Source organism: Glycine max, chromosome 3 (genome assembly GCF_000004515.6).
Source record: "Glycine max cultivar Williams 82 chromosome 3, Glycine_max_v4.0, whole genome shotgun sequence".
Taxonomy (NCBI): Eukaryota; Viridiplantae; Streptophyta; class Magnoliopsida; order Fabales; family Fabaceae; genus Glycine; species Glycine max.
In genome coordinates, this window is record NC_016090.4 from 44,552,700 (window position 1) to 44,579,895 (window position 27,196).

At 32.4% G+C, this 27,196-nt stretch overlaps 3 protein-coding genes and 1 long non-coding RNA gene across 5 annotated transcripts; 3 read left to right on the plus strand and 1 right to left on the minus strand.

The window, feature by feature from the left end:
• Nucleotides 1-1,522: 1,522 nt before the first annotated feature.
• Nucleotides 1,523-5,905, plus strand: LOC100799702 (exonuclease DPD1, chloroplastic/mitochondrial). 2 transcript variants are annotated; one of them, XM_003521625.4, is made up of 4 exons: nucleotides 1,523-1,713; nucleotides 2,815-3,448; nucleotides 5,222-5,427; nucleotides 5,539-5,905. In XM_003521625.4, exons 2-4 carry the CDS (start codon nucleotides 2,880-2,882, stop codon nucleotides 5,751-5,753), a joined length of 990 nt encoding a protein of 329 aa, XP_003521673.1. In that variant the 5' UTR covers nucleotides 1,523-1,713; nucleotides 2,815-2,879; the 3' UTR covers nucleotides 5,754-5,905. The 2 variants fall into 2 exon arrangements, with proteins under 2 accessions (XP_003521673.1, XP_040870141.1); XM_041014207.1 differs by having other exon boundaries at nucleotides 1,546-1,653.
• Nucleotides 5,906-9,529: 3,624 nt separating this feature from the next.
• Nucleotides 9,530-16,038, plus strand: LOC100816952 (kinesin-like protein KIN-14G). Its single transcript, XM_003520747.5, has 19 exons — nucleotides 9,530-10,023; nucleotides 10,619-10,785; nucleotides 10,895-11,038; nucleotides 11,191-11,424; nucleotides 11,512-11,583; nucleotides 11,806-11,874; nucleotides 11,981-12,058; nucleotides 12,173-12,337; nucleotides 12,428-12,509; nucleotides 12,603-12,698; nucleotides 12,804-12,980; nucleotides 13,079-13,185; nucleotides 13,267-13,442; nucleotides 13,552-13,713; nucleotides 13,880-14,133; nucleotides 14,222-14,385; nucleotides 14,475-14,660; nucleotides 14,958-15,445; nucleotides 15,571-16,038. Exons 1-19 carry the CDS (start codon nucleotides 9,909-9,911, stop codon nucleotides 15,692-15,694), a joined length of 3,060 nt encoding a protein of 1,019 aa, XP_003520795.1. The 5' UTR covers nucleotides 9,530-9,908; the 3' UTR covers nucleotides 15,695-16,038.
• Nucleotides 16,039-17,828: 1,790 nt separating this feature from the next.
• Nucleotides 17,829-18,663, minus strand: LOC121174618 (uncharacterized). The gene is made up of 2 exons (XR_005890807.1): nucleotides 18,291-18,663; nucleotides 17,829-18,216 (listed from the first exon to the last, which is right to left on the minus strand). It is a non-coding gene; the product is annotated as an uncharacterized lncRNA (long non-coding RNA).
• LOC100800232 (probable protein phosphatase 2C 5) lies at nucleotides 18,647-22,629 on the plus strand. The gene is made up of 8 exons (XM_003521626.5): nucleotides 18,647-19,318; nucleotides 19,845-20,110; nucleotides 20,654-20,825; nucleotides 20,900-21,117; nucleotides 21,202-21,309; nucleotides 21,412-21,537; nucleotides 21,625-21,860; nucleotides 22,014-22,629. The coding sequence occupies exons 2-8, from the start codon at nucleotides 19,901-19,903 to the stop codon at nucleotides 22,222-22,224; spliced, it is 1,281 nt and encodes a 426-aa protein (XP_003521674.1). The 5' UTR covers nucleotides 18,647-19,318; nucleotides 19,845-19,900; the 3' UTR covers nucleotides 22,225-22,629.
• Nucleotides 22,630-27,196: the final 4,567 nt, after the last annotated feature.

Below are 27,196 nucleotides of genomic sequence, written 5' to 3' on the forward strand. Positions count from 1 at the left end.
TATGAATGTTATCTCACACAAAATGTAAGAAGATTTACATCAATAGTTGTTTTGTGATTTCCATTAATCTTATTTTTCCGTTAAATCTTTAAATATGAATATTTTGTACCATTTAGGAGTACTCAAATTAATTTTTTTGTATTAACTTGCATAATAAAAGTTAACTTTTTTTTATATTATTATTTAATCATAAGTAACATATAATATTTTTTTTTACTTTTATAATAAGTTTTCAAAGTTATAAGAATAATGATATATAATGAAATGATGGAAACAAATTTTTTACACTACTATGACTATTAAACTTAATTTTTCTTATATTGAAATAAAAAGATACAGTAAGTGCTAACAGAAAAATATTTCCTCTTCCCTTGATACAAGCGTTAAAGTATAATCTTGTTGATTCTAATTTTGCTCATAATTGTGGTTAATTATTTATTTGGTAAATATGATTAATAATTATTTATTTTACTTTTTTTGTCTCAATAGCAAAGAGGCAAAAACTCACCCATAAAGAGAGAGGAAAGAAGCAACCAAAGGACAAAACACATATCAGGCCCAAAAGTGTTATTTTCCGCCCAACTAGCTTAATTTTCTGGCTCTGCAGGGTCTGAATCCACTCCTGCGGTCTGGGTTGGGCCTTTTAATGCCCACATTAGGAAGGGGCATGGTAGAAAGTTAGAAAGAAATTTGAAACAGATTTGTTTGTTGTATTTGTAAAGCAACAAACATCAACAACGTATACAACCATCTCAAGCAACGCATATTCTCACATGATTCTTTTTTTGAGGAGAAACGCACATGATTTCTTACCAATAGATCCTATGAGACCTAAACAGTTTTAAAGTATACACATCTTTTACTTAAACCGGAAAGAAAGAGAGAACCACCATACTTGAATTTGCATCCTCCACTTAACTTCATAAATCATAATCACCGGCCTATTTGCTTAGCTACAAACAACGATTATAGCAGTTGGTGGTATTCATGCAATTAAAAAAATCTCTACAATGCACTCAAATATTTCCATTTTTTAATTGCTAGTCAAGGAATGTTAACGAGTGTGTCATGAAAGGAAAGAAAAGTATTCAATAGAAGATAAAATATATTAAAAATATGAAAATTGTTTTTAAGTATGTAATTAAAAGTATTCAATCAAATGTTTTCTTATTATTGTTGTTAATTATTCGTTCCAGGTAACAAATGGTATGAGTTTTGTATCTATTCAAGTTTCAACAATAATATAGTCTCAAGAATTTGAGTAGGCCTAACTAAAGTAAAAATAATTTTTGAATTTTATTTGTTAAAAGAATTTTTTTTTTAAATTTCACATTTATGTTTTAGTTTCTAATAATTTTGACATAATTTTAATAATTTATATTTATTTATAAAGAAATATTTTCTAGCTATTAATTAGTTATTTAATTTAAAAACATAATTTAACATATACAGTGTTTTTTTTTAAAATTTAATTTTACCCTGCATGACACATGACGCAGTCGTAGGATAATATAAAATGAGAGAGAGAGAGAGAGAGAGAGGGAAGTTGAGTGCAGTTAGAGTGAAACAATAGGCGATCCGCAACTTACGTTGTTGTTGAACGGAGCACGCTCCCTCTCTGTCCTAACTCCTAATCTCTCTCGCACACACACAGTAACTATTTATTTCCTCCAAATGCTTTTCTTCTTTAGTTTTAATCACACCCTCTTTCAGGTAACTCATATTCTTTCACCTTTGAATCATTTCCAATCCTTCGCAACCTTTTGGAAAATGTTTATCTTTGTTGAAATTGCTTAGAAAATGTTTCGCAAAACAAATTGGTATTTTATTAAAACGGATGGCATTTTGTATCTACTTATTCGTGGCACTATTGCTCTGTTGTTTGCGATTATGAACCGCAGAAAATGTCTTGCCTTTTTTTGTTTGCTCACTTAAGATATTATTGGATTTTATTAGATAAACAATGTTTGTTTTTATCTGTTATTTTAAGATTGTACGAGGCTGCTTGATTTAATTAATGTATCCCATGATTTCCATCTCATAAACCCTTGTCAAATTGATTGCTCTGTTTGAATAATAGGTTTAATTGATACTATAATGTAAGCTTCCCGACCATTATTTTAGCTAGAGAGTTGAACATTGCTGCAGTTATTTATATCACATAATGAAACGGATTGTTACCTTGCCACATTTCACATGTGGTTCTTACAAGTATGTGTTTTGTTTTATAAACTGATGCTGAATTGCTTTTCGTTTTAAGGCAGAATTGTAATCCTTCTGGACTAATGAATTCATGTGATGATAATGATAAACCCGTGAGAGTTTTTCCCGTGAAATCACTTCAATTCAATTTTTCAGTTCACCTATTTTGTTCTTAAGGAACAACATCTATTTTTTCTGGGGGATTTTGTTGCTGGCCCTTTGTGGGAAAAGCCATATATTATTGTAATGCATTTAGTCCGTGGTGGTTGCTTAGTCAATGTTTTTCCGTAATTCTTTGTTCAGTTTCAAAAAGAATTGGAATTTGATATATAATTGTATATGGGGTTTGAACAGGCTCTAGCTGTCAACTTATCATTCTTAGCATGAAATTATTTTGGATAAATCCATTGGTCCAGCCGCTGAATTTTCCTTTTTAATATGATATGTTTCTTAATCCTTCAAAAGTTTGCAAGATATAACTACCAGCTATATATTTATGACATGCTGTTATTCTGCTTTAACATTATAATATCTGACTTATGTGATAATTGATGGTTCTAGAGTTTTTTCTTAGCTTGTGTTTGACCTTTTTTCTGTTTTATTTACTTTCAGGTTGTAGCTGCTGACTCATTGGATGAAGAATTCTTGATCAAATAACTTGTCATAATTGATTTCAAATGAAGACAGGCTCCATGATTTTTTCATTATTCCATGTACCTAGATGTAGAATACAAAGCTTAGCTAATTGCTGGGGTGAAACCTTCCACGGTTTCAGTACAACTTGTGGAAACAATTCTAGCATCAGGTTGCTTGGTTCTAGAATTTATGGTCTTCAGGGAGGACAGAGAAAGAAATGGACAAGACCTATAACTACAAATACAGAAGGCAAGGGGAGCACCAAATCCAAAAGTATCAAGCATGAGATTTTGAGTGAAACCATTTTAGCAAATGCTACAGCAAATGTAAATAAAACACAGCTAGATCAATCCCAAGAAATTCAGGATTGTGACATACAACAAGAGATTGCTGAGAATAAAGACTTGTCCAGCTATACTGTTATTGTTTTTGATATAGAGACCACAGGGTTTAGCAGAGAGAATGAAAGAATCATTGAAATTGCACTTCGAGATCTTCAGGGTGGCGAGAACAGCACTTTTCAGACTCTTGTAAACCCTCAATGTAAAGTTCCTAATTCACATATTCATGGCATTACTACTCAGATGGTCAACAAACCTGATGTTCCAAGGTAACCTAAACTTTTATAGCTCGTTTATATCTTGGGTCCTTGGATTATGCTTATCTTTGCTACACAAAGTATTCCATCATGTCTTTACAACACAGCCTCATGTTATGTGTAAGATTTTAATTGATTAGACACTAGGAAATGCTAAAAAAAAAGTTTAAATTAACAGAGGGAAAGTCTTAATACCCCAAATGAGATTAGTCTCACACCTAAAGGATGAAACAGTACCTCGGCAAAGATCACCCACACCCCCAAAAGAAACTAGGCAGAATGTTAGGAACCAAGAAACTGAGCCCAAGGGAGGGAAATTAGTTATAGAGAGAGGGAGAGAGGTCTCATATATCTAGAGAGGAGAGATGGTATAGGGTCATGTGTAATAATTTATAGTTTTGGGATCCAAGGGGATATTCGTTGGCTTGGGAGCTTTCGTTTAGCCTTCTTGTTTCTTCCTCATTAGTTTCATTACTTTCATATGCAAATACAGAGTTTACATTTTACTGAAAGGGGTTCCTATCACAGATTGAGAGATGTGCTTTTGTTTTCTTTTAGTTCCCTAGTCTTCTTAGGGTCATAGCATGACCATTTGCGACAACAGTTTTAGTTCTCTAGTTTACTCGGGGAGTTAAAAAGTTAAGCCCTTCAATTTTGATTTGTTATCATACATTTCCTATTTCATGCCTATGATAATTTCATATAAAATAAAAACTTGTAAATTGGATTCCTGTTTAGCAAGCATCCAACTGAAAAAAACAGCTGAAACCTGAAAAACTGGGCTGTACATTGGAGAAGCAGCATACTAAATCATCTCATATTTTTCTTATTGGAAATGCCTTTCATAGGAGTGTGTTTGGGTGGTTATTGGATCATTTCACATTTTTTAAGCCTTTCCTTCCAAGGTCCTATTATTCATCTTCCACTATAAAGTATAAAATGGGTGTAGAATTGTCCTGAAGTTATTCATTTCTACTTATCAGTTCAATCTATAGGGGTTAGTGGCACCTCTATTTTTCTCCTTGTTAAGGTATATGTCTAAAGAGCATGACTGGGCAAGAATCTATGGTTTAAACTGACAGGAGAACTACTGCAGTTGTTGAAGAAGATTTTACTAACCATGTACTAAGGTTGAAGCAGATACCATATGTTTGTTATATATAATGAGTGGATTTTTAGTTTTGGAAATAATCAAGGAAAGTTCACAGTTTTATGTTTGATTTTATGAGGAGTTTGTTGTGTCACATCACATGTTCACTACAACATGAGGATAAAAGGGGTAGAAATATAGTCGTCATGATTCTTAATTGTTGATGGACATAGAATCTATGAACCAACTTGTCTAGGTACCACATTATTTTTTTTTTTTTTGTGAAACTAGGTACCACCTTATGGTCTGTAGATTTACTTCAAAATATTTACATAATTGATGACATGTATAAATGTATTAAATTCTGAATATACTAAATTCTATCCACAAACTAAAAAATGCTTGATTTTGTTATTTTCCAATTAGAAAAGACTTTCACTATCAATAAACACACTGATAAGCGGATGTTGAGTTTCAACAATTTTAACATATTCAGATGCAGTTTTTGAATTTTCTTTCAAGTTTCCAGTTTTATATGTTCTATATGCTATTAATCTGAGTTGTTTACATCATGTTTCCCATGTGATTTTGAACTGATTTCTTATTGACATTGATGATTGAATCTATTGACACTATTAATTGATTTTTCAAGGGTAACTACTGAGTATTTTTGTGCTCTTGTGAATTTTCTGTAGGATGGAGGACCTAATTCCCATTTTATTCCAATACGTTCGAAGTCGTGAGAAGCCTGGGGGAGATGTGTTATTTGTAGCTCACAATGCTCGCTGTTTTGATGTGCCCTTCATCATCAGTGAGTTACGGCGTTATTCCATAAAGATTCCTCCTAATTGGTTGTTTTTGGACACCCTTCCTTTAGCGCGGGAACTAATGAAGTCCGGAGGTCTCTTTCTCTCTCCTCTTCTCTTAACACATATGCATGCACGCACACGCACACACACACAAATACTTATTGTTTCCATGTGAAAACCTTCACTGTTTGCGATGTTAACAGGAACAACACTTTCTTCATCATCCCTAGCTGCCCTTCGTGACCTCTACGGAATTAAGGTGGATGGATCAGCTCACAGGGCTATGGTAGATGTGAACACATTGTCGTTGATTCTTTCCAGGTTGACCTCTGATCTGAAATTGACCCTATCTGACCTTGTCGACAAATCATTCACAGAATCAGATATTATCAACTCTAAGAAGAAGAAGAAGAATTAGACTAGTTTTCTGACTGTATTTTGCATTGATGTTGTGACAAATGAATTATTTTGTAACCAAAAATCGAACTCTAAATTTGGAGTTGAAGTAGAAAAGAAACGTTGTTTGTAATTGCTGACTTATTCTCAATAAAATCTTACTATTATGTAGTATGTACCAAGTTTTGAGCTTTTACTTCACTGTGAGAATTTCTGATTTAGTTTTAGTGGAAAGCATCCCAGTAAAAGCGAAAAAAGGAGGTGAAGACTGAAGAGTTTGTCTGGTAATTTTATAAATACGAGGGAAAAAAGAGATATATTATCAAGGAGTAGTATAAATTTTCTGAAATTTACTTAATTTAAAAAAAAGGTTTCAAATAAAAGAAAGAAGAAAAAAGGGGTAAAAGTTACTTTGGATACGATACATACATACAGTTCTATAAAGAATGAGGGATGAGTATCAAATAAAAAGGAAATGAAGAAATGAATGCTTTCGTTGAAAGTCGAACTTAAACGGGTGCTCTAACCAATTGTTGACAAAAACATTGATTAGGTAATGACTAATATATTCTTTTCGAAGATATTATTAATAATTTTTTATATGGAACTCAGGCTTCTTCCTTAAAAAATATAAAAATAAAAATCAAAGCAGATAATTTTATATAGGTTCTTCAAATTGATGATTATCAAATCAAAGCAAACAAAATAGGTTCTTCAAATTAAAATAACAATGACACCAAAACAGTCAAAACATATTTCATTATTAATTGATGATCCTCAGCCGTTTCAGTAACTTTGTTTTCTTTTCCACACTTAGCCTTAGCCATGCCCCTACTGGTTTGGACTTTGGAGTGTTCAGACCTACCCCTAGATCGAAGATATATGCAACATTTGTAAAACTGCAGGACTTATATAGTCTATATATCCAAATGTTAACTAGTTCATTAATGACTAACAAACTGAAAAAATATTAACAACATATTTTAATTTATCTTGATTTTTAATATATTTTTAAATTCTAATAAATTCTTAACTTATAAAAAAATCAATATATATTTTTAACGAAAATTTCATTTTTATTGATTCTTTTAACTAATATATTATTACTTGTTGGAACTTGAAATGGTGTAATCGGTAGACTTCAAACATGTAGAGAATGTCTTGCCTTTTTTTGTTTGCTCGCTTAAGATATTATTGGATTTTATTAGATAAACAGTGTTACTTTTTATCTGTTATTTTAAGATTGTACGAGGCTGATTGATTTAATTAATGTATCCCATGATTTCCATCTCATAAACCCTTGTCAAATTGATTGCTCTGTTTAAATAATAGGTTTAATTGATACTATAATGTAAGCTTCCCGATCATTATTTTAGCTAGAGAGTTTGAACATTGCTGCAGTTATTTATATCACATAATGAAACGGATTGTTACCTTTGTTACAGTTCACATGTGGTTCTTACAAGTATGTGTTTTGTTTTATAAACTGATGATGGATTGGTTTTCTTTTTAAGGCAGAATTCTAATCCTTCTGGACTAATGAATTCATGTGATGATAATGATAAACCCGTGAGAGTTTTTCCCGTGAAATCACTTCAATTCAATTTTTCAGTTCACCTATTTGTTCTTAAGGAATAACATCTATTTTTTCTGTGGGATTTTGTTGCTGGCCCTTTGTGGAAAAAGCCATATATTATTGTAATGCATTTAGTTCGTGGTGGTTGCTTAGTCAATGTTTTTCGGTAATTCTTTGTTCAGTTTCAAAAAGAATTGGAATTTGATATATAATTGTATATGGGGTTTGAACAGGGTCTAGCTGTCAACTTGTCATTCTTAGCATGAAATTATTTTGGATAAATCCATTGGTCCAGCCGCTGAATTTTCCTTTTTAATATGATATGTTTCTTAATCCTTCAAAAGTTTGAAAGATATAACTACCAGCTATATATTTATGACATGCTGTTATTCTGGATTTAGCATTATAATATCAGACTTATGTGATAATTGATGGTTCTAGAGTTTTTTCTTAGCTTGTGTTTGACCTTTTTTCTGTTTTATTTACTTTTAGGTTGTAGCTGCTGACTCATTGGATGAAGAATTTTTAATTATGGGCTTCCAGTGTGCATCTCGTAAGCTTACCTTCTTTGCAGATGTTTTGTGTGATACTATTTTATGATATATTTAGGTTAAAAATGAAATTGAGAGGAAAAAAAGAAAGCGAGAAGAATAAAGATAAAAGAAAATAGAGTATTCTTTTTAAATGGATAAAATAAAAAATACTCAAATACAGTGGGGTTTGTCATCTCGATCTAAGGTAATAAATTTTAATTTTGTATATATGTATTTAAATTTATCATATTTTTCAATCATTAATTTAAGAGATTTTCAAAATTAATGATAAGTTGTATCTTTTCATAAATACATGTATTTATTCATGAAAATATACAAATATGAAAGGTTGTATCATTTCATAAAAATGTAGTCATTATTTTTGTTTCTATTTATAAGATTAAAATTTGAATTTATCATTATTCTTTTTTATAAGATTTAATTTATAATATTTTTTATATTAATTTTTTAGACAAAAATGTTCCTTATTAAAAAAGAAAAATAATATATTAACAAATAATTAAAAGAAAGATGAATATTAATAATAAGAATAATTTTATAAAAATATAAATTTAAGATAAAATTATTGTTATTAACTAAATTAACTAATTTTTTTAATTTTAATAAATTAGTTAATTTGGTCTCATATAAAGGAAAGGATGAATTATGTTTTTATGAAAAGAAATAACTCTTTGAAGAGTTATATCTTTTCACCAATATAAGATATGTCTTGTCAAAATGTCATATCTCTTTATCAAATGAAATAAATGATTTATAAATAAAATGTATATTGAAAGATATTAATGATATATATATATATATATATATATATATATATATATATATATATATATATATATATATATATATATATATATTAGTGTAAGTATATTTTATTTTCTAGAATACACCTCTTTACTTTGTAGTAACCCAATCCGACAGAGATAATCTTATAAGTATAGATTAAATATATTACTTGGATTAAAGATTATTGTTACTGATGATCTGTGAAAAAAATTGTGCATTGTTAAACTTTGTTTTTTGTCTGCCAATATAGACCTTGTATAATCAATTGGTACAGTATTTATTGCTAAATATAGTTTCATCTCATGACAAACATGTCAGATAAAAGAAATGGAAAAGGTTCAGTTGTAAGATTCAGAACCTAAATTTTTATCTCATAAAATAAATTTAATTTTGTTATGACAACAAACTAAAGATAAGCACGTCCATCTATACAGAAAATTTCACACTACATACATCAAACAGATTTACAATCGTACTGACATATCTCCCATTCGTAGGTTGAAGGAGGGGACACGAAACCCATAGTTAAAACTAAATTTGTTTTCAGCACTAAATTGTCTCCGTAAAAAGAGAAAGAATGTGAAATAGTTACTTCTGTAAATAGTTTTTAATTAGTTTCTCATTTTATAACTTATTTCAGAAATTCATTTTATTATTTGTCAAAGTTACTCAATCTATTAAAACAGTATTCAATAATAGTTTTATATTCAATTATTTCATTTAAACAATTTTTACAATTTATTTACATAATCTCAGTCTATAATAATATGTTATACCGCCATTAGGATAATCAAAGATAGAAAATAGATAAAGTTTCACAAAATTGAAGAGCATATATAAACTAAAAAGTATTGTCTTTTATCATCCGGTAAATGTAAACAGGAAACTAGAGGGAGAAAGACCAGAGAACCAAGAGAAAGCGAGAGAAAGAATCAAATATTCCGAAGACATTTTCTTTCTCTTTGTTTTCTTCAATTCATTCACATTCTCTTGTGATATTATTCTTCTGCTTCATCTTGAATCTCTTCTCAGATTCACAGTGTCTATAGATTCATTCATTTTTCTCTTCCTTTGAGAATTCAGCTAGACTTTTTTCATTCATAGCTAAGAATTCTATCATTCTCCCCAAGGCTCAGGCTTTTTCATACGAGTTTTGAATTATTTTGTTTTGGTTAATATATAGAATTTCAATTCATTTTCCGGTCTGCCATCAGCTTGGTCTTTTTTTTTTTTTTTTTTTTGAGTTTCTTGAGGCCAAGTTATGGCAACAGAACCAGTTTTAACCTTCTCTCTTGCTTCTGTGGTGGAAGATGTTCTTCAACAACATGATGGTCGATTGGACGTCAACTTGGCATCAAGAAAAGCTGAAGAAGCTTGTATATATCATCCCTTCTCTCCATTCTTTTCTCATCAATTCCATTTTTTTACTTTCAAAATATCATTTTGTAAATTAATCTTTTTTTTTTCTTGGCCAAGAATGTTGGTTTCGAGTTTCAACCTGTAATTGACACTTGTTTGGTTGAAAACTATATTCTTTTGGCTTCAACAAAGGATATTGATTGTTTCTTGAATGATGGAAAGACAAATTTATATAACCAAAAATTGTTGACAAAAGTGATTCAATACTTGGGTGTCTTAACTAAGGTCTGAGATTTGATCGCTGATTTGGACATGGAATGACAATCAGAAATATCACTTTATCCCAAAAATTAATTGATCCGGTGGGAGGAGGAATACACCGTTATAAAATAAAAAAAGAGACAAATTTATAATGGACAAAACTTAGATGCAGTTTCTTAAAGCTTTTAGTGTTGTTCTCAAATCAAACTCCAATTATGATCGAAGAACAACACCAAAAGCACTAAAAGAATTGCATGGAAGATTTGTCCATTAAATAATTGCATGAAACATTGAAAATTTGAACGATCTTCAAGAAAGAATAACATGGATTACGTGTGTCTCGTGTTGCAGCCTTGAGAAGGTATGAAGCCGCCGGTTGGTTGCGGAAGACAGTTGGAGTTGTTGGAGGGAAAGACTTGCCGGCCGAGCCTTCTGAAGAAGACTTCAGGATTGGATTGCGTAGTGGGATTATCCTATGCAATGTTCTTAACAAAATTCAACCTGGAGCAGTGCCAAAGGTAATATTGTATTATATTTATGTATTTGTTTTTTGGCTTTATGTTGTCTTGTCTCCTTAAGTATTTACTTTCCTTTGACATTTATTGGACCTATGCTGTTACTTGTTAGGTAGTTGAAGGCCCCTGTGATTCTGTTATTATTCCTGATGGAGCAGCATTGTCTGTGTATCAATACTTTGAAAATGTAAGGAATTTTCTTGTGGCTGTAGAGGAAATGGGGCTTCCTTCCTTTGAAGCTTCTGATTTGGAACAGGTGATTATTGACAAGACTTAGAACTTTCTATTTAGCACTTTGATGGACTCATTAGATTGAGATCAATGTCATTGAAATTGTTATTATAAAGTAATTGTTTTTTGGCTTTAATATTTTTTTTTTGGTTTTCCTTCCATGTGTGGTATTTACAGGGAGGAAAATCTTCAAGGATAGTGAATTGTGTTTTAGAGCTCAAAGCCCATGCTGAAAGGAAACTTCGAGGAGGAAATGGGTTGTCGAAATATAGCAGGGTTGCGAAGCCACCTACCTCTGGTAAAACACTTTTGAGGAAAAACTCGGAACCATTCATGAAGTCTATGTGGACTATGACATCAGGGGACAGAGATGGTTATATGAGTGATCCCGGGCATGATCTAAGTGAAAGGGTTAGGAGCTTTATTGTTTATAATTTTTTACTTTTTGTCAAGATGGTGAGGCTCATATGGCTAAGCCTTTCGAATTGGTATCTGCAGGGTTCTGTATCTTCCTTAAATTCACTAGTTCGTCAATATTTGTCTGACAAGAAGCCAGAAGAAATTCCCACTGTAAGGCCTATTAATTTTTAAATAGACATATCCCCATCCTCAACTATATACATTAGATTCGGAAGAAACAACTTACTATCCCGAGAAGTATTTTTTTTGAGTGATAATAAAAGTACATTACACTATTATGTATCTAACATCAATTTTCTTCAATGAGATTTTTTCTTTTTTCTTTGGTTTCATACCTCTTTCACTAATTTATGACATCTTTTGTTATAACAGGTAGTCGAATCCCTGTTAAGCAAAGTCATGGAGGAATTTGAGCATCACATGAAAATTCAACATGAAATGGTTTGTGTCTCTCTCTTCTAGCAATGTTCAATTTCATACCTGGAGACAAAATAATTCATATTACTTAACCTTAGTGAGTTTAATGTCAAAATTTTAACTATGGCAGTGGAAGATAACTCAAGAAGATAAGGCACCATCTGGAACAGAATGTTCAATTTCAGAAGCTGCTTCTATTAATGAAAGGGTACAATTCAAATTCCAGAAATACTTCCGTAATGCAAGTGTAAATGAATGTGTTTAGATTGATCATAATCACAATCTCAACTGCTTGACTTTTTTTGTCTGAGGGATTATTTAGTTGGAAGAAAAGGAAGATGAACAGGATGAACAAGATGGGCAAAACATACATGATAACCAAGAGGAAAGTTATGAAGAGAAGTACATTGAGCATGAAGATTCAAGCCGCCAGATTTCGATTTTGAAGCAACAAAATATAGTCGAAACGCAGAATCGAAGCATCCAGGTAATTTTCAACATATACCAAAATCTGATTTTGACATTGTTCAGGAATTAACGAGGTAAACTAACTAATTTGATGTTAACGTTTCTCCAGGAATTGAAAAGCATCGTCCATCAAACAAAATTAGGAATGCAATTCATGCAAAATGAACATCAGAAAGAGATAATTAATCTAAGTAAGTTTAATAACGAAAAAAAAAATCCTCCAAGTCAATATTTGACAAAAAAAAAATCAATTATCTAATCTACTTGCTTTGCAACCATAATAGGTAAGCACCTGCATAGCCTAGCTTCTGCTGCTTCAGGATATCATAAAGTTCTTGACGAAAACCGCAAGCTATACAATCTAGTGCAGGATTTGAAAGGTGAATTCTAATGCTGAAGGGTTTTTATGTTTAAATCTATAGTTTTGCTCCTTGGTTGTTCATGCTCTAAATGAGTGAATGACCAAATTTTTTGCATGTTGGTAGGAAATATTAGGGTGTACTGTAGAGTTCGGCCCTTCTTAGGTGGGCAACCAAGCCATTATAGCTCAGTTGATAACGTGGAAGAGGGAAGTATCTCGATCATAACACCTTCCAAATACGGCAAAGAGGGGAAAAAAACATTTAATTTCAATAGAGCATTTGGTCCTTCTGCAACCCAAGGTTGGTCTTAGACTCTTGGTTTGTCCTTCCTTTAAAACGGTTGCTACTCAGTGTGTTTTCAATTTTCATCATTGTTGATCTTTACGGTTTGCTTGCAGGGGAAGTTTTCGCAGACACACAACCTCTAATTCGTTCGGTTCTGGATGGTTACAATGTCTGCATATTTGCCTATGGTCAAACAGGATCAGGAAAAACATTCACTATGGTAACATATTTAAACAACCTTGTTTATACCCTCTCACTTGTAAACAACTTCATTAGTTAATGCAACTATGTATTGATGCAGTCTGGACCAGATGACCTTAACGAGGAAACTATAGGTGTTAACTACCGTGCGCTGAAAGATCTTTTCTATCTCTCGGAGCAGAGGAAAGACACCATTTCTTATGAAATCTCTGTTCAGATGCTTGAGATTTACAATGAGCAAGTCAGGGACCTACTAACTACAGATGGTGCTAAAAGATATCCTTTCTCTGTAATATAAACTAAAGTAGACTAATAGTGTTATCTAAATGCAATGTTCGATTGTTGATTCTCTTGTCCCTTAATGTAATCCTTAACACCTGCATACATTAGAAATTCGCAACAGTTCCCATAATGGAATCAACGTGCCAGATGCCAGCCTTGTTCCGGTTTCATGCACTTCTGATGTCATAAATTTGATGAACTTGGGACATAAGAATCGCTCTGTTGGTTCTACCGCCATGAATGATCATAGTAGTCGCTCTCACAGGTAATTAATTCCATGATTGTGGTGGTTAGTTTTAGACTTCAACGTATGTACACATTCAAGTACTATTCTAATTTCTAAGTTAATCACAAAACTAGTGCAGTGACCTCACTTATATCATCATATTATTTGGTACTATATTACTAACTAGTATGGTATATTATTCCAGCTGCCTAACAGTTCATGTTCAAGGAAAGAACCTGACATCAGGAAGTACTATTCGTGGTAGTATGCATCTAGTTGACCTGGCAGGAAGTGAAAGAGCTGATAAAACTGAGGCCACAGGGGATAGAATGAAGGAGGCTCAACATATTAACAAGTCACTTTCTGCCTTGGGAGATGTCATTTCTTCCCTTGCCCAAAAGAATGCACATGTTCCTTACAGGAACAGCAAACTTACTCAGCTGCTTCAGGATTCTCTTGGTATGATGTTTCTTAAATGTTTCTTTGACCACAAACTGCATAGGTTTTTCTCCTTTTGGTTATTAGTGAAGTGCTTTCTATATCTCAGGAGGGCAAGCAAAGACTCTCATGTTTGTCCATATAAGTCCGGAGCCAGAAGCTCTGGGAGAAACACTTAGCACACTCAAATTCGCTGAACGAGTCTCCACTGTTGAACTCGGTGCTGCGCGAGTTAATAAAGATAACTTAGATGTGAAAGACCTTAAAGAACAGGTTCTTACATTTATTTATTGTTGTATCGTTGTATCTTAAAATACAGTGTTCAGTGTGTTTGAGTATTTTTGTACTATCATGTTTGCCAGATTGCTAGTTTGAAGGCAGCCTTAGCGAGAAAAGAGGGAGGAGAAGCAGAACACTTCCAACAATTTGTCAATAGTAGCAGCCATGAAATACCCAAATTGAAATCATACGCATCTTCTCCTCCTATGGAACGTAGTTTGATAGGTGGTGCCCGTAAGTTACCAAAAGATGATTCTAGTAGCCTGGATGTAAGTAACATGCTATTTACCTAAATCCCTTCAAATGATCAATTATTAGACGATCCAAATCATATGATGTCAATCAATCTCTACCTAACTTGTAACCAATTTTTCAATTTACGAAAAAGAATTAGTAAGATGTTAGGTGAAGATTGGTTAAGTGGTCCTGTACCACATAACAATTTCTCGGTCAAAGTAATTTGAAAATACACTAGACATGCGTAATGTATGATGTATAATACATTGATACTACTAAGTAATAATATAAATTAATCATTGACATACATGTATAATGTTTTCTTGTAGGGCAAGAAAAATGCTGCATCAAAGTTGAAAAGACGAAGCCTAGATCTCCATGACATGCGTAAGAACTCATCGCCGTGGCCACCTGTTAGAAGTCATGGAAAGGAAGAAGACAAAGAATCAATTTCTGGGGATTGGGTTGATAAAATTTCGATAAACAGAAATGACAGCTTAACTAGTGATGATAGTCTCGTGGGGCAGTGGGAAGCAGAAAGCAAACAATCTTCTCCAATGTCAAGTCCAACCTTTCTCTCAGAGCCTTCTAAAATATGCCTGGACCACTCCTTGCATAGAAAGGATAACCAAGAATTGTTTGATATGTCCACCACATATGAATCTGATGAGCTTGAGATTGCAACTAGTGATTCTGCAGAATCAGACTTACATTGGCCAGCACATATACCTAAACCAATCACCGTTTCAAGCGGACTAGGCATTAAAGCAAGGAAGAAACCAATTAATCTCAGACCAACAAAGAGCCTAGAAGCCAGGTAATTGACCCTCTTAATTAGAGTATATGTTAGTTACTTTATGTTGCATATAAGCTTCTCAAAGATATTAACTATTGTTTTTTTCTTTTTCCTTTTGTCTCTCCTACAACCTTCTATGCAAATAGGAGCATGATCCCATCATTAATTCCTATTCCTGTGCCATCGAGGAAACAACCCACCCTAGTTACTCCAGCAAGAAAAAATCCAGTGTCTATTGATGTGAAGAGAAGGATTGTGAATGCCAAGTGAGAATGCTCTTCCAAGGCTTTCCTGATTTTGTTGCTTCACTACCATCGATAACATTTTTACCTGGCTAAATCAACATTAAAGATATACTACTTGGCATGGATTTTCTTCTTTAAATATTTATGACATCAAATTGATCTTCTAAAGATTAAGAAATACATTAAATTGATTTAAGATTATTGTTATCGAGTTTGACAGAAAAATCATTTTTATGTCGCAACTCTTTAGTACTAGACCAAATTGATGTAAGTGTATATTAAGAGAGCTAAGATAATAGCTTAGTATTTTTTTTCTCCTTTTGTATCTATAATTTTGAGGAGGAATTGAGCAAAAGAGGTTTTTCTACATTTTGTTGGGGCATATATGAAACCAATTGCCTCAGTTCATGTGCTTAAATTGGTTGTCCTCTGGAACATTGCTAATGTGTTTGGATTAATTTCATGGTGATAGATAATCCGTTTTTTTTTTTTTATAATAAAGGTAAAACAAACATCGTTGCTTATATTTTTTTTAAGTATCATCATAATTTTGTGGGATAAAATTGATTCTTATATATTATCTGAACATAGTCTATATTATGTTTGTATGGTGTGAAAAAGGAAAATGATTAAACAATATATGAATTATCGATTAAATTTATCTCATGAATGGTTAAGTGAGAATGTAAATCTATTAAAATTATGATAAATTGGTAATTATAAACTAGAGTTGCTATGAATATCATAATGATATTAGTTAACATTGTTTACTTGTGATTTTTTCACAATGTTAAAAGTTATACTAAAAATGATGTTTTAATTAATTATCAATGTAAATCTAGTATTAAATATTATATTTTGAGTATACTCCCAACTTGGTTCTTGAATATGGTAAACACTGTTATTTTAGACACTAAATTTTAAAAATGGAAAAATAATATCCTTAAGCCTATAACGTGTCATTCAAATTATTCCTTCGTTAAGTTTTTTATTTTAACTTTAACAAAGCATCCCAAGTGGTACAAACATGACACAATTGGTATACTCCACATGACATGTTTGTACAATTCATCTGTATGGACTTTTTGGAAGAATTTAAGGGTAGATGTAAGAAGTTGCAAAACTTTAATTTAGTCCCAGATTTTGATATATGTTATCCTATTGGTCCTTAAATTTGCCATTCGCAGTCATATTAGTCCTTGAATTTCATAATTATTTTTTTAAGAAAATCCTTGAATATGTATTTCTTCCTTCTTCTCTTTTTTCCTGAATTGTATCCTTCACATTAGTCAATACATATTTGTCATTGTCATCACTATATTGTCATAACGGGCTATCACCACCGCAGCCATAAGTACCCATACCACCATCCTGACCAACATTATCAGCACCAACAACATTATTGTCACCGTCATCATTGTCACGACAATCACTATCAATGTCGTCGCAACCACCACCCCCTCCATTATCGATACCACAATCAACACCAATGTCGTCGCAACCACCACCACCACCAATAACGTCACTATCAACTGCCATTGATATCATTATCACCATTAACGTTGTTACCACCACCAACACTATCAATGTCGCCGCCACCACTACTATCAATATTATTGTCACCACCACCACTACCAATAACATCACTTTCGTCACCGCCACCATAACCACCACCACCATTACCTCATTGTCGTTACTTGCTACCACCACCAATATCTATACCACCACCATCCCACCATCGTCATTGTCACCACCAACATTACTACAACCATCACCAACAACGTAGTCACCATCGCCACTAATATCACAAATGTTGTCACCACCACCATTTGTATTGCCGTCACCACCAATGCCACCTCTACCACCATCACCGTCGTCATTGCGACTACAATCTTTATTGTCATTATTGCTATTGACATTACCAACATCATCATTGTCGTTACCATCACACAAGAATACTATTAAACTAATTTTAACATCATATGAAACTTTTAAAATAAGTTTATTTGAAATTAATTCAAAATTAATTTTAAATTATTTTGAAACTAAAACTAAAATCTGTTGTTATTTTTTAAAAATTTAATACTAACAACTAAAAATCACCCTTGACCTTAATGAATTCTTTTTAGTTTCTTTTCCAACTCTAAAATTAATGTGTATTTGTCCATTTGAATTTAAATTGGTAAAGCATCACAACCGTAAGACAGGTGTGGGGAAGTGATACTGTAGTTGGATAGGGTGCTTAACCATAGCACAATAATCAAAAATGGAAAAGAAAAAAAAAATCAAGAACGCCCACTTGAGAAAACCCAAATCTGAACGCATGTCATTCGCCAATGCCCACTTGAGAAAACGTAGATCTGAACGTCCACTTGTCATTCGCGAACGCAGCGGCAACAAAGCCTTTCGCGGTGGCTTGAAAGCTTGGCACGGCGAGGAGTTGGTTTAACGCCGCGCTCGGGAACCTATCGTAGCTACCGACGTTAACCGTGACCATCGACGTCGTCTTCTTCCGCGAATGTTGCTGTCTCTCAGGCGCAATCAGATCTGATTGCAAAACCTCAGATCCGTCAGAACCCATCACAGAAAAAACTCAAGAATCGCCAGATATGGAACCGCACCTTAAGAAACCCATGTTTTCATTCGTTAAATTTGTCATCGCCGTGCTCTTCACGGTGGCTTGAAGGCTGGGGGCCGCGGAGGAGTTGGTTTGGCACGATGCGCGGAACAGTGCGGCGATGTTTGAGAATAAGACAGGCAGCGAGTGAGGGAGAGGGAGAGACGTGTGCGTGGTGGCGTAGAACAGTGATGGTTATGTTGGCTTCTTTTTTTGTTGCAGGTTTCATGGTGGTTGTGGTAGGGAAGGAGACGGGGAAGATGAACGATGACTCAAGGGTATTCTGTGAAGGAGAGAAAAAAAAAAAACCTACTGTGTACACAGTTCTACATACCCTCACGTTTATCTGAAAATCTAACGGTTTAATTGACTCACGTATGTTCAAGTCATTTCAAAATAGTATTTGTACCGTGCTGTCCCATTAGGGGTATCCCACGCAAGAAGCCGTCCAAGTTTAGTGACCAAGTTGAGGTTTACTCATTATACTTTTATAAAAAAATATATTTTAAATTTTTTCAAACAACGATTTTAAGAATTTTGTTGCAAATATTAGTTAGGATCATCCAAGTTGAGACAAATTTCAAATTACTTACATAAAATTTCAGCATATTTTAGTCAGTTAACAAAACCAACAAATAATTTCAACATGTAACACGGTGAAAACGAATTTGGGTAATTTATTTATTTATTTTTAAAGGGAAGTTGGGTGTGCAATTGTCAAAAAAACAGGATTACCTCCACCCTTTCGTTCCGCGTGTTACAATTTACAAGGAAGATTAGGACAAAAAGGTCATTATGAGGATTCCTTCCTGTAACCGAAAAACCAAAAAGGACCTCCTTTTTGCGCGTTGTCTCTCTACCAATCAAATCACAGTCACGCAGCAAAGCAACGCTCTCTTTTTCTCCGTCACTGCCACTTCTCTTCTCTAGGGTTTATCGTCATTTGATCTCAACCTCTCTTCCTCCCAAAATGCCGTCTCCACCGCTTCCACAATCGGACCGCTAGTGCCCCTGCTTTTTCCGATGTGCAATGTACTTCATTCTCGCTCCTCAATCTACTGCATTTTCACCTCACTTTAGCTTTTCCTCAATTTTCCATTTCTCGATTCAATTGTTCTATGCTTTGTGTGAATTTTTTTCTCTCTCTTTTGCCCACCTTAATTTTACCTGAATGACGAGTAAATTTCAATAATTCGTTCTTTCTCTTTGAACTACATTATCGTAATCACAATTTAGTTGCACTACATTTCGTAATCACAATTTAGTTGATACATTGGCTCGTAATTAATTCCTTTTGGTGATGATTTTATCTGATTTTGATATTTCACTTTCCATTATTTAAGTAGCTTTGATTTTTTTTTAATTTTTTTTTTGTGTCTGAAACTTAGGCTTTGGTTTGTTTCACGGTAATGCTTATACGATCCGTTCTTCTAGCTTAACTTCATTCTAGATCTTATTTTAGATATAAATAAATAAATCATGTCGATTGATGTGTCACACGTAGATCTAGTAAATGACAGCCAGTCTTTTGGATTTTTATTATTTTTTCTTCGAATAGGTATATTTTGTTCGCTGCTGCGGTTCTGGAAATGTTGAATTCTGAACTGAGATAAGATGAGTAGGATTGAATTATCGAGGGCGAAGTCAGCGCCGGTTCCATTGGGGACTCTGATTGGCCGTGAGCTTCGAAATGGAAAAGTTGAAAAACCTTTTGTGAAGTATGGACAATCTGGATTGGCCAAGAAAGGAGAAGATTACTTTCTGATCAAGACAGATTGCCTCAGGGTTCCTGGGGATGCATCAACGGCTTTTTCTGTCTTTGCGGTATTATTTGTCTTCTTTGATTGCACCTATATTTACATAAGTTGACTAATATCGTTTTATTAGACTTTAGGGAACTGTCTGAAAGAAAATTTGAATATTATTAGGAAATGAGAATATAGCCTAAATCTAAGGTCCTGTGTAGATAAATTTTTTCATGACTTGTAGGAGAAGAAGAAAAGTAGGTAAAATAAATTAAACTTTCCTCTTGAATTAAAATCAACTTATGCAGTTCAAACTTTATAGCAGTTCTTTCAATTAACTTTCTGAGGTTCATAAGTTGATTTTAACTTATAAAAGACTTTTGATTCATTTTGCTTTTTTTTTCTTTCTTTTATAAGTGGTTATGAAGAAATTTATCTAACCAAGGCCTAAGACTGAGTTGGTAGTTGGTTTTGCATGGTGGTTTCTCAGGGTTAGTAGGTTTCCAATGGAAATTGAAGTGCATTATTTTTCTCTTTGTTACATTTCTCAGTGATCAAATGGAGTGCTAATTTATTCCGACAATGGTTATGATGATATTCATAAGGAATTCTTGATTGCCAGGTCTTTGATGGGCATAACGGTATATCAGCTGCTATTTTTGCAAAGGAAAACTTGCTAAGTAATGTTTTGAGTGCAATACCACAAGATATTAGCAGGGATGCTTGGCTTCAGGCTCTTCCTCGTGCTCTGGTTGTTGGTTTTGTGAAGACTGACATAGAGTTTCAGCAAAAGGGTACAAACAAAATATTATTTGCTTGCCTCAGACTTCTGTGCATGATTAAGCTGATGTTTTCATTTCATATGCAGGGGAAACTTCTGGAACAACAGCTACATTTGTTTTGGTTGATGGATGGACTGTCACTGTTGCATCTGTTGGGGATTCCCGCTGCATATCAGATACTCAGGGAGGTGTAGTTTCTCTCTTGACAGTTGATCACAGACTGGAAGAGAATGCAGAAGAGAGGGAGCGTGTTACTGCCAGCGGTGGTGAAGTAGGAAGACTCAATGTATTTGGAGGCAATGAGGTATGATGCAATCACCTTTTGCGCTCATGCTTTCTAATAAAGATTGTTTAAACTTAGTAGTTTTGGTTTGCGTTATGTTTATAGGTTGGGCCTCTTCGCTGCTGGCCAGGTGGATTGTGCCTATCCAGATCAATAGGCGACACGGATGTGGGAGAATTTATTGTGCCAATACCACATGTAAAGCAAGTGAAGGTGAGCTGGTTTTATTATGTTTTTTGTTTGATGACCTGTTTATGTGGAAGCTTTTAGTTCTTAGTTTCTCTGCTTGTAAACATTTGTCTATTGATTTCTCAGCTTTCCAATGTTGGTGGAAGGCTTATTATAGCTTCTGATGGTATTTGGGATGCTTTATCATCCGATATGGCTGCTAAGTCTTGTCGAGGTCTACCTGCAGAGCTTGCTGCAAAACTAGTGGTTAAGGTGATGATTAGTTCTGGCATTCTTCCCATACTAGGAATGAATGTTCAATATTTTGTTCATTCATTGTTTTGTTCGTTATTTTTCCAGGAAGCTCTAAGGTCAAGAGGCCTTAAGGATGATACAACCTGCCTTGTTGTAGATATTATTCCTTCGGACCTCCCTGTATTACCACCGATTCCAAGAAAGAAACATAATATGCTAACTTCGCTTCTATTTTTTGGAAAGAAATCTGAGAACTCTGTGAACAAAGCTACCAATAAGCTTTCTGCAGTTGGTGTTGTGGAGGAGTTATTTGAAGAGGGTTCTGCAATGCTTACCGAAAGGTGAGTTTTGAGCCTTTACCTGCCTGCATGCTATGTCTTGAAATGTAATAGCAACTTAATTGAACAAGTGACTGGAATTTTATTTTTTATTTTTGCATTTGGGTGTATATGCTTGGGAAATTTTTTAAAATTCTGTATTTTCTTAAAATGCAGGCTAGGTAAGGATTTTCCGCTTAATAAAAATTCTGGTATTTTCCGTTGTGCGGTTTGCCAAGTGGACCAACCCCCTGGTGATGATGGTTTATCAGTGAACTCTGGGCCTTTTTTCTCTCCAGCATCTAGTCCATTCCTCTGCACAAACTGTCAGAAGAAGAAAGATGCCATGGAAGGAAAAAGGCCTAGCAGAGCCTCCATTACAGCATAGTAATTATCTAGTATTACAGTAGTAACATAGTAAATATTAGTATAATTTTACCCTGGCAGTGTGAGCATGCTTGATTTTACATTTTCGGTGGTTATTGTCATAGACGTGTAAGAAATGAGGTTGAGAATTGAGGTAGGCTTAGTAGCTGTTTTGGAGGTTGCTGCAAGTTTGACTCTGGCTTGTGCTCAGCTGTAGGACTGGCTGACAGAACAAACAAGAAAGTTGTGTCTGGTAGATAAAAATTCTAGTGGAATCTGCTAACGGCTTGTATTTGTAAGTAAACTGAAGCTTTTGTGGCTGCCTCTCTATCGAGAGTGCTTCAATGCTACAGCCCAAATGCATCTGTATCTTCTAAACTTGTGTTGTTATACAAATACAACTACATGTCTCGAATGTCCCTCCGAATTCGATGAGTAAGATTCTTGTGAACACTGTCTCTCACTAATGAAGTAGGATAAATTACGGATTAACGGTTAACCACGTGGTTGTAAAACAGTGAAAACTTTTAAAAATAATAATAGTACTTGCTTGGAAGTGTTGAGTTTATACTTTACTTTATAGTCTTTGAAGAAAAAATGGAGAAATTTGCTTTATTGATGACCGTACTGTAATTTGATGCCAAGGATCGTTTATTTGGTTACAAAAAGTGTTTTTTTAGGTGTTAAGTTATTTTCTCACAAGTTACTTTCTTCAGTTTTATTTTTTGAATTCGTAGATGTCTCGGAATTAATTTTTGGAAAATATTAAACACATTCCGAAAATTAATTTATTTTTTAAATTCATTTAATGCATTTCAAAAATTAATTTTCAATTTTTTAAATAATAATATTTTTGTTTTGATAAATAACAATACTGTATTTAACAACATAAAAATCTTTATACGTTTTTTTCTCTCACTTGACTATGTATCTTGTTATATTTTAAGACTTGTTTTCTAAGCTACCATATCAAATTAATTTTTTCTCTTTAATCATTTATTCAATTTTTTTCACTTTTTTTAATTAATACTTGAATTTCTTCAATGAAATTTGAAGATAAATTTTGTATTGAATACTTGTTAGTATACATTGAAAATAAAATTGTTAAAATTAATAATTATTGATTATTTTTTGAACATATAAAAAAGACATTATGTATTTTGATTGATTATTAATATAATTTAATATATTGAAACATCAAACTATAAATATTTTCTATAAAAAATTAATAATACATAGTTGTTGGATGTATTTTACTCTTTGTGACTACCCCTCCCTCTCTTTTCTCAGTCTAGGTCTACACTCTAGAAAATATTTTGTGTTTTTTTTACATAAATTAAAATATAATCGATGTAAAAAAATAAAGACTTTATTTAAGATGACATTTTATGTTATTTTAAGTAACAAACATTTATCACATGTAAATAATTTTAAAGTCACTCTATTTTGTACATAGTTTTTTATTATTTATTTTATAAAAGTCACAATTCTTTCTATACCATTTTTCTCTTTTTCATCATATTATTACCAATCACATCTATCATTTTTTTTCTTTTCTCCCTATTTCTGTCATTTTTTCATCCCAATTTTGGGGTGGCCAAATATCAATGCTCGATTCTTATCGTTACACATCTTACCTGTAATGGAGTTTTTATCAAACACAAATGATACGAGGATTGATTCAAATTGGTTACTATCATTTATAAATCTAGACTGTAATACTATTATTATATATTTGTTAAGACAGGTGTTGCATATAACTTTGGTTCGGAATTGAATAAAATGTTTAAAGTATAATCACATGAAATATTTTAGTCAACTATGATTATGAGTGTTTTGATCTATATAATTATAAAATGGCACACCACACCCACTATGTGGTGCAACTTGCCTCTTTAAGGTGCTCCCATTTCCAGAAGTGGCCTCCTAATTAATAATAGTATTTATAACAGTAAAGTTGTAAAGGACAAACTATTAAGTTTCTAAATAGGATATTAGGGCTTTAAAGTTTTAGCTAAGTAGTGTTTTGGTTCACACGTAGAAGATATTGCCGTACCCCCACAGCGTCCTCTTAATATTCTTTAAGAAGAATCTTGGTCGACCACCTGTCGAATCTGTAATCCACTACAGGATCTACCCATAATTTCCCCCATTATATATATAGCACAAATTTGATAAATTAATCCAAAGCTCCAATGAAATTGGCTAATTAAATGAATAAAATTTAAACTCAAATAAGAAGTTGACAGCTAAAGTCATAAAAGTCTTCATGATTAATTAATAGCTATAATGTTAACTAAATCTCGTCTCCATTCACTCACGGGAGGGATGTAGAGTGGAATAAGGGGGACTTTAGCTCTTAACCTTCATCTTTTTAAATTATACTTTCATTATTATTTTTTTATCTGTACTATACTACATAAATTTAAAACAATTAATTTTCTTATTTTTATTAAAATTGTTTGTAATTTTTATCTTTTTTATTTTTCTCATTTATAATTTTGACATTTTATATATTATTATAATTGAGAAAAATACTAATTAGTTTAATTACCTGCAGAATAAAACATGCATGGTAAATAAATAAATTGTACGGAAGTAATATAAAATTGGTGTGAAAAGGGGAAATTATTAAACAATATAAATTATCAGTATATTTATCGCACAAGTGGTTCAGTAAAAATGTCAACTTAAAGAACAAGATACGCATACTCTGTAAGAAAAGTTGTAATGATCGTTCTAGATTAAAAAAAATTAATAATTTAAATGTGTTAGCACATAACACAATTAATATTAAATATTTAGTTTAGGTGATGTTTTGTAAAAGAGATGGAATTAACTCTAAATGCTAATGTTAACAAATTAAGCTCTTTCTCCTAAAAGTGATTAATACAATTTTTTTACGAACTAAGTCCTATAAAATTTTAAGAGTTCATATTAAGTAGATCAAATAAATAAAATTCCATGTAATTTAAAAAATATTTAACATTTCATAAATCAGCTACATTTGATGGTACAAACCATTTTTTATAAATATAAGTAAATGTTAATTATAAAATTACATATTTATGAATATTTAATTTATAAAAAAATTGCATGCATAAACATTAAGGTGTTATATATCACACGATTCAACTGTTGAATCTGCAAATTCTAGAAATTGCCGGCAAATACTATTTGAAGAACAACTCAATGGAGACTGAAGGATATTATCAGAGCAATTAAACAGCATGACTGTGTTTTGTGTAGATATATTGAAGGGCAAGCTTTCATCAAGCAACAAGCCTCCCATAAAGAGATCAGAAGAATAACAAGTGTTTTTCAGTATAGGAGGTGTGCTGATGACAAGCTTGTTAGAACTTGGCTCAATTCTAAGGATCTTATAGTAAGTCCCTGTTGCTGACAAGAACTCTTAAGTTTCCATCATTGCAATAGACTTTGTACCTATAGTCTCCACAATTCGAACAAGCACTAAAGGTTGATGCATTGATTACTAGACCAAGACTAGTTTGTAGAAAGAGTAGAAAGGCTACCATCTTTGTTTGAATATGGAACTAGCTAGGAAGATTTAGTTCACATTTACATAAATTTTCAAACTTACTATTTTTTACAAAAAAAAAAAATCAACATAGTTAATCAAATATATGATGCATCAAATAAAAATAGTGGCTGGAAGGATAAAAGTTATTAGTTTCATTCTTATAATAATTAAGAAGGAAATAAAGAAAGACATGTTGAATTAGGATTTGGAATAATTAATTGTAAGGCTATAAAATTATAATTTTTGTTCCTCTATTTTTTTAAATATAACACTTTAATTTTTTATTTTTCAATTGAGAATTTAATTTTTTATTTTTAAAATTTTAATAATTTTAGTCCCTTATTTTTAAATGAGACATATTGTCTCCCACTTTTAAAAAATTCATAATTTTAGTTATTGCTACCAATTTCAAGAATTAATTCATGTATTATGTAAATATTGATTGACATGTTTATTATTCACTTGATAAATATTTTTTAAAATTCATTAATTGCTAACAATTTTATTAAAAAATAATTAAAAAGTACATAATCAAATCTAAAATTGAAAAAAGAAATTAAAATTATAGAATTTTTAAAAAAGAAGACGAAATGTCTCAATTAAAAAATATGAAGACTAAAATTATGAATTTTTAAAAGTGAGAGACAAAATATCTCAATTAAAAAATACAAAAAATAAAATTATAAATTTAAAAAAATTAAGAAAAAAAATACATTTTAGCCTAATGATAATATAAAATTTGTATGTTTATATATATCTTTCCCGTAATGGAGATTCATCAAACACAATTGATTCACGATCAACTCGGTTAGTATCATTTAGAAACGCAGGCTGTAATATATATATAACATTGAACCTTTCAAGGATAGTTATTAGAAATGTTGCGTATACACTGGTTCCGAATTTAATTAAATGTTTAAATCATAATCACTTGCAAGTACATGAAATATTTTAGTCAATTATGATTGCGAGTGTTTTGAGTTAAATGGCACACCAGACCCACTATGGAGTGCAACTTGCCTCTTTAAGGTGCTCCCATTTCCAGAACTAGTCTTCTAATAATTAGCTGTTTGTAGCAGTACTAAAGTACGAAATGACAAATTGCTTAAGTTTCTAAATTGGATATTAAGGATTTTAAAATTTAGCTAAACAATGTTCTGCTTCTATGTTGAAGACGTACGTGGCCGTACCCCATAGTACTATTGGTGCGTTATCTTCAACAAATATTATCAAGTATCGTCTTATATTCTTTAAGAACGAATCTTGGTCGACCACCTGACAAATCTGTAATCCACTACAGTCTACAGCATTTTTTTAACTCAGATATCTTAACAAGCGTGGAATTTCTTAATGTTAATGTCACAATTTCATTGCGTCCGCTTACACTCTAATTGTAGTAATAGTAAACAATATCTGTTTAACGCAGCTCCTTGTCTGCTTATTGTTACTAATA

Bases quoted from the DNA above. Each gene is read 5' to 3' on its own strand.
- LOC100799702 (XM_003521625.4), top strand. From the start codon at position 2,880: ATGAAGACAGGCTCCATGATTTTTTCATTATTCCATGTACCTAGATGT. The intron at 3,449-5,221 runs GTAACCTAAACT...AATTTTCTGTAG, and splicing joins AACAAACCTGATGTTCCAAG to GATGGAGGACCTAATTCCCA. The intron at 5,428-5,538 runs GTCTCTTTCTCT...CGATGTTAACAG, and splicing joins GGAACTAATGAAGTCCGGAG to GAACAACACTTTCTTCATCA.
- LOC100800232 (XM_003521626.5), top strand. From the start codon at position 19,901: ATGAGTAGGATTGAATTATCGAGGGCGAAGTCAGCGCCGGTTCCATTG. The intron at 21,310-21,411 runs GTGAGCTGGTTT...TTGATTTCTCAG, and splicing joins CACATGTAAAGCAAGTGAAG to CTTTCCAATGTTGGTGGAAG. The intron at 21,538-21,624 runs GTGATGATTAGT...TTATTTTTCCAG, and splicing joins CTGCAAAACTAGTGGTTAAG to GAAGCTCTAAGGTCAAGAGG.
- LOC100816952 (XM_003520747.5), top strand. From the start codon at position 9,909: ATGGCAACAGAACCAGTTTTAACCTTCTCTCTTGCTTCTGTGGTGGAA. The intron at 12,981-13,078 runs GTTGGTCTTAGA...GTTTGCTTGCAG, and splicing joins TGGTCCTTCTGCAACCCAAG to GGGAAGTTTTCGCAGACACA. The intron at 13,443-13,551 runs ATATCCTTTCTC...ACACCTGCATAC, and splicing joins ACTACAGATGGTGCTAAAAG to ATTAGAAATTCGCAACAGTT.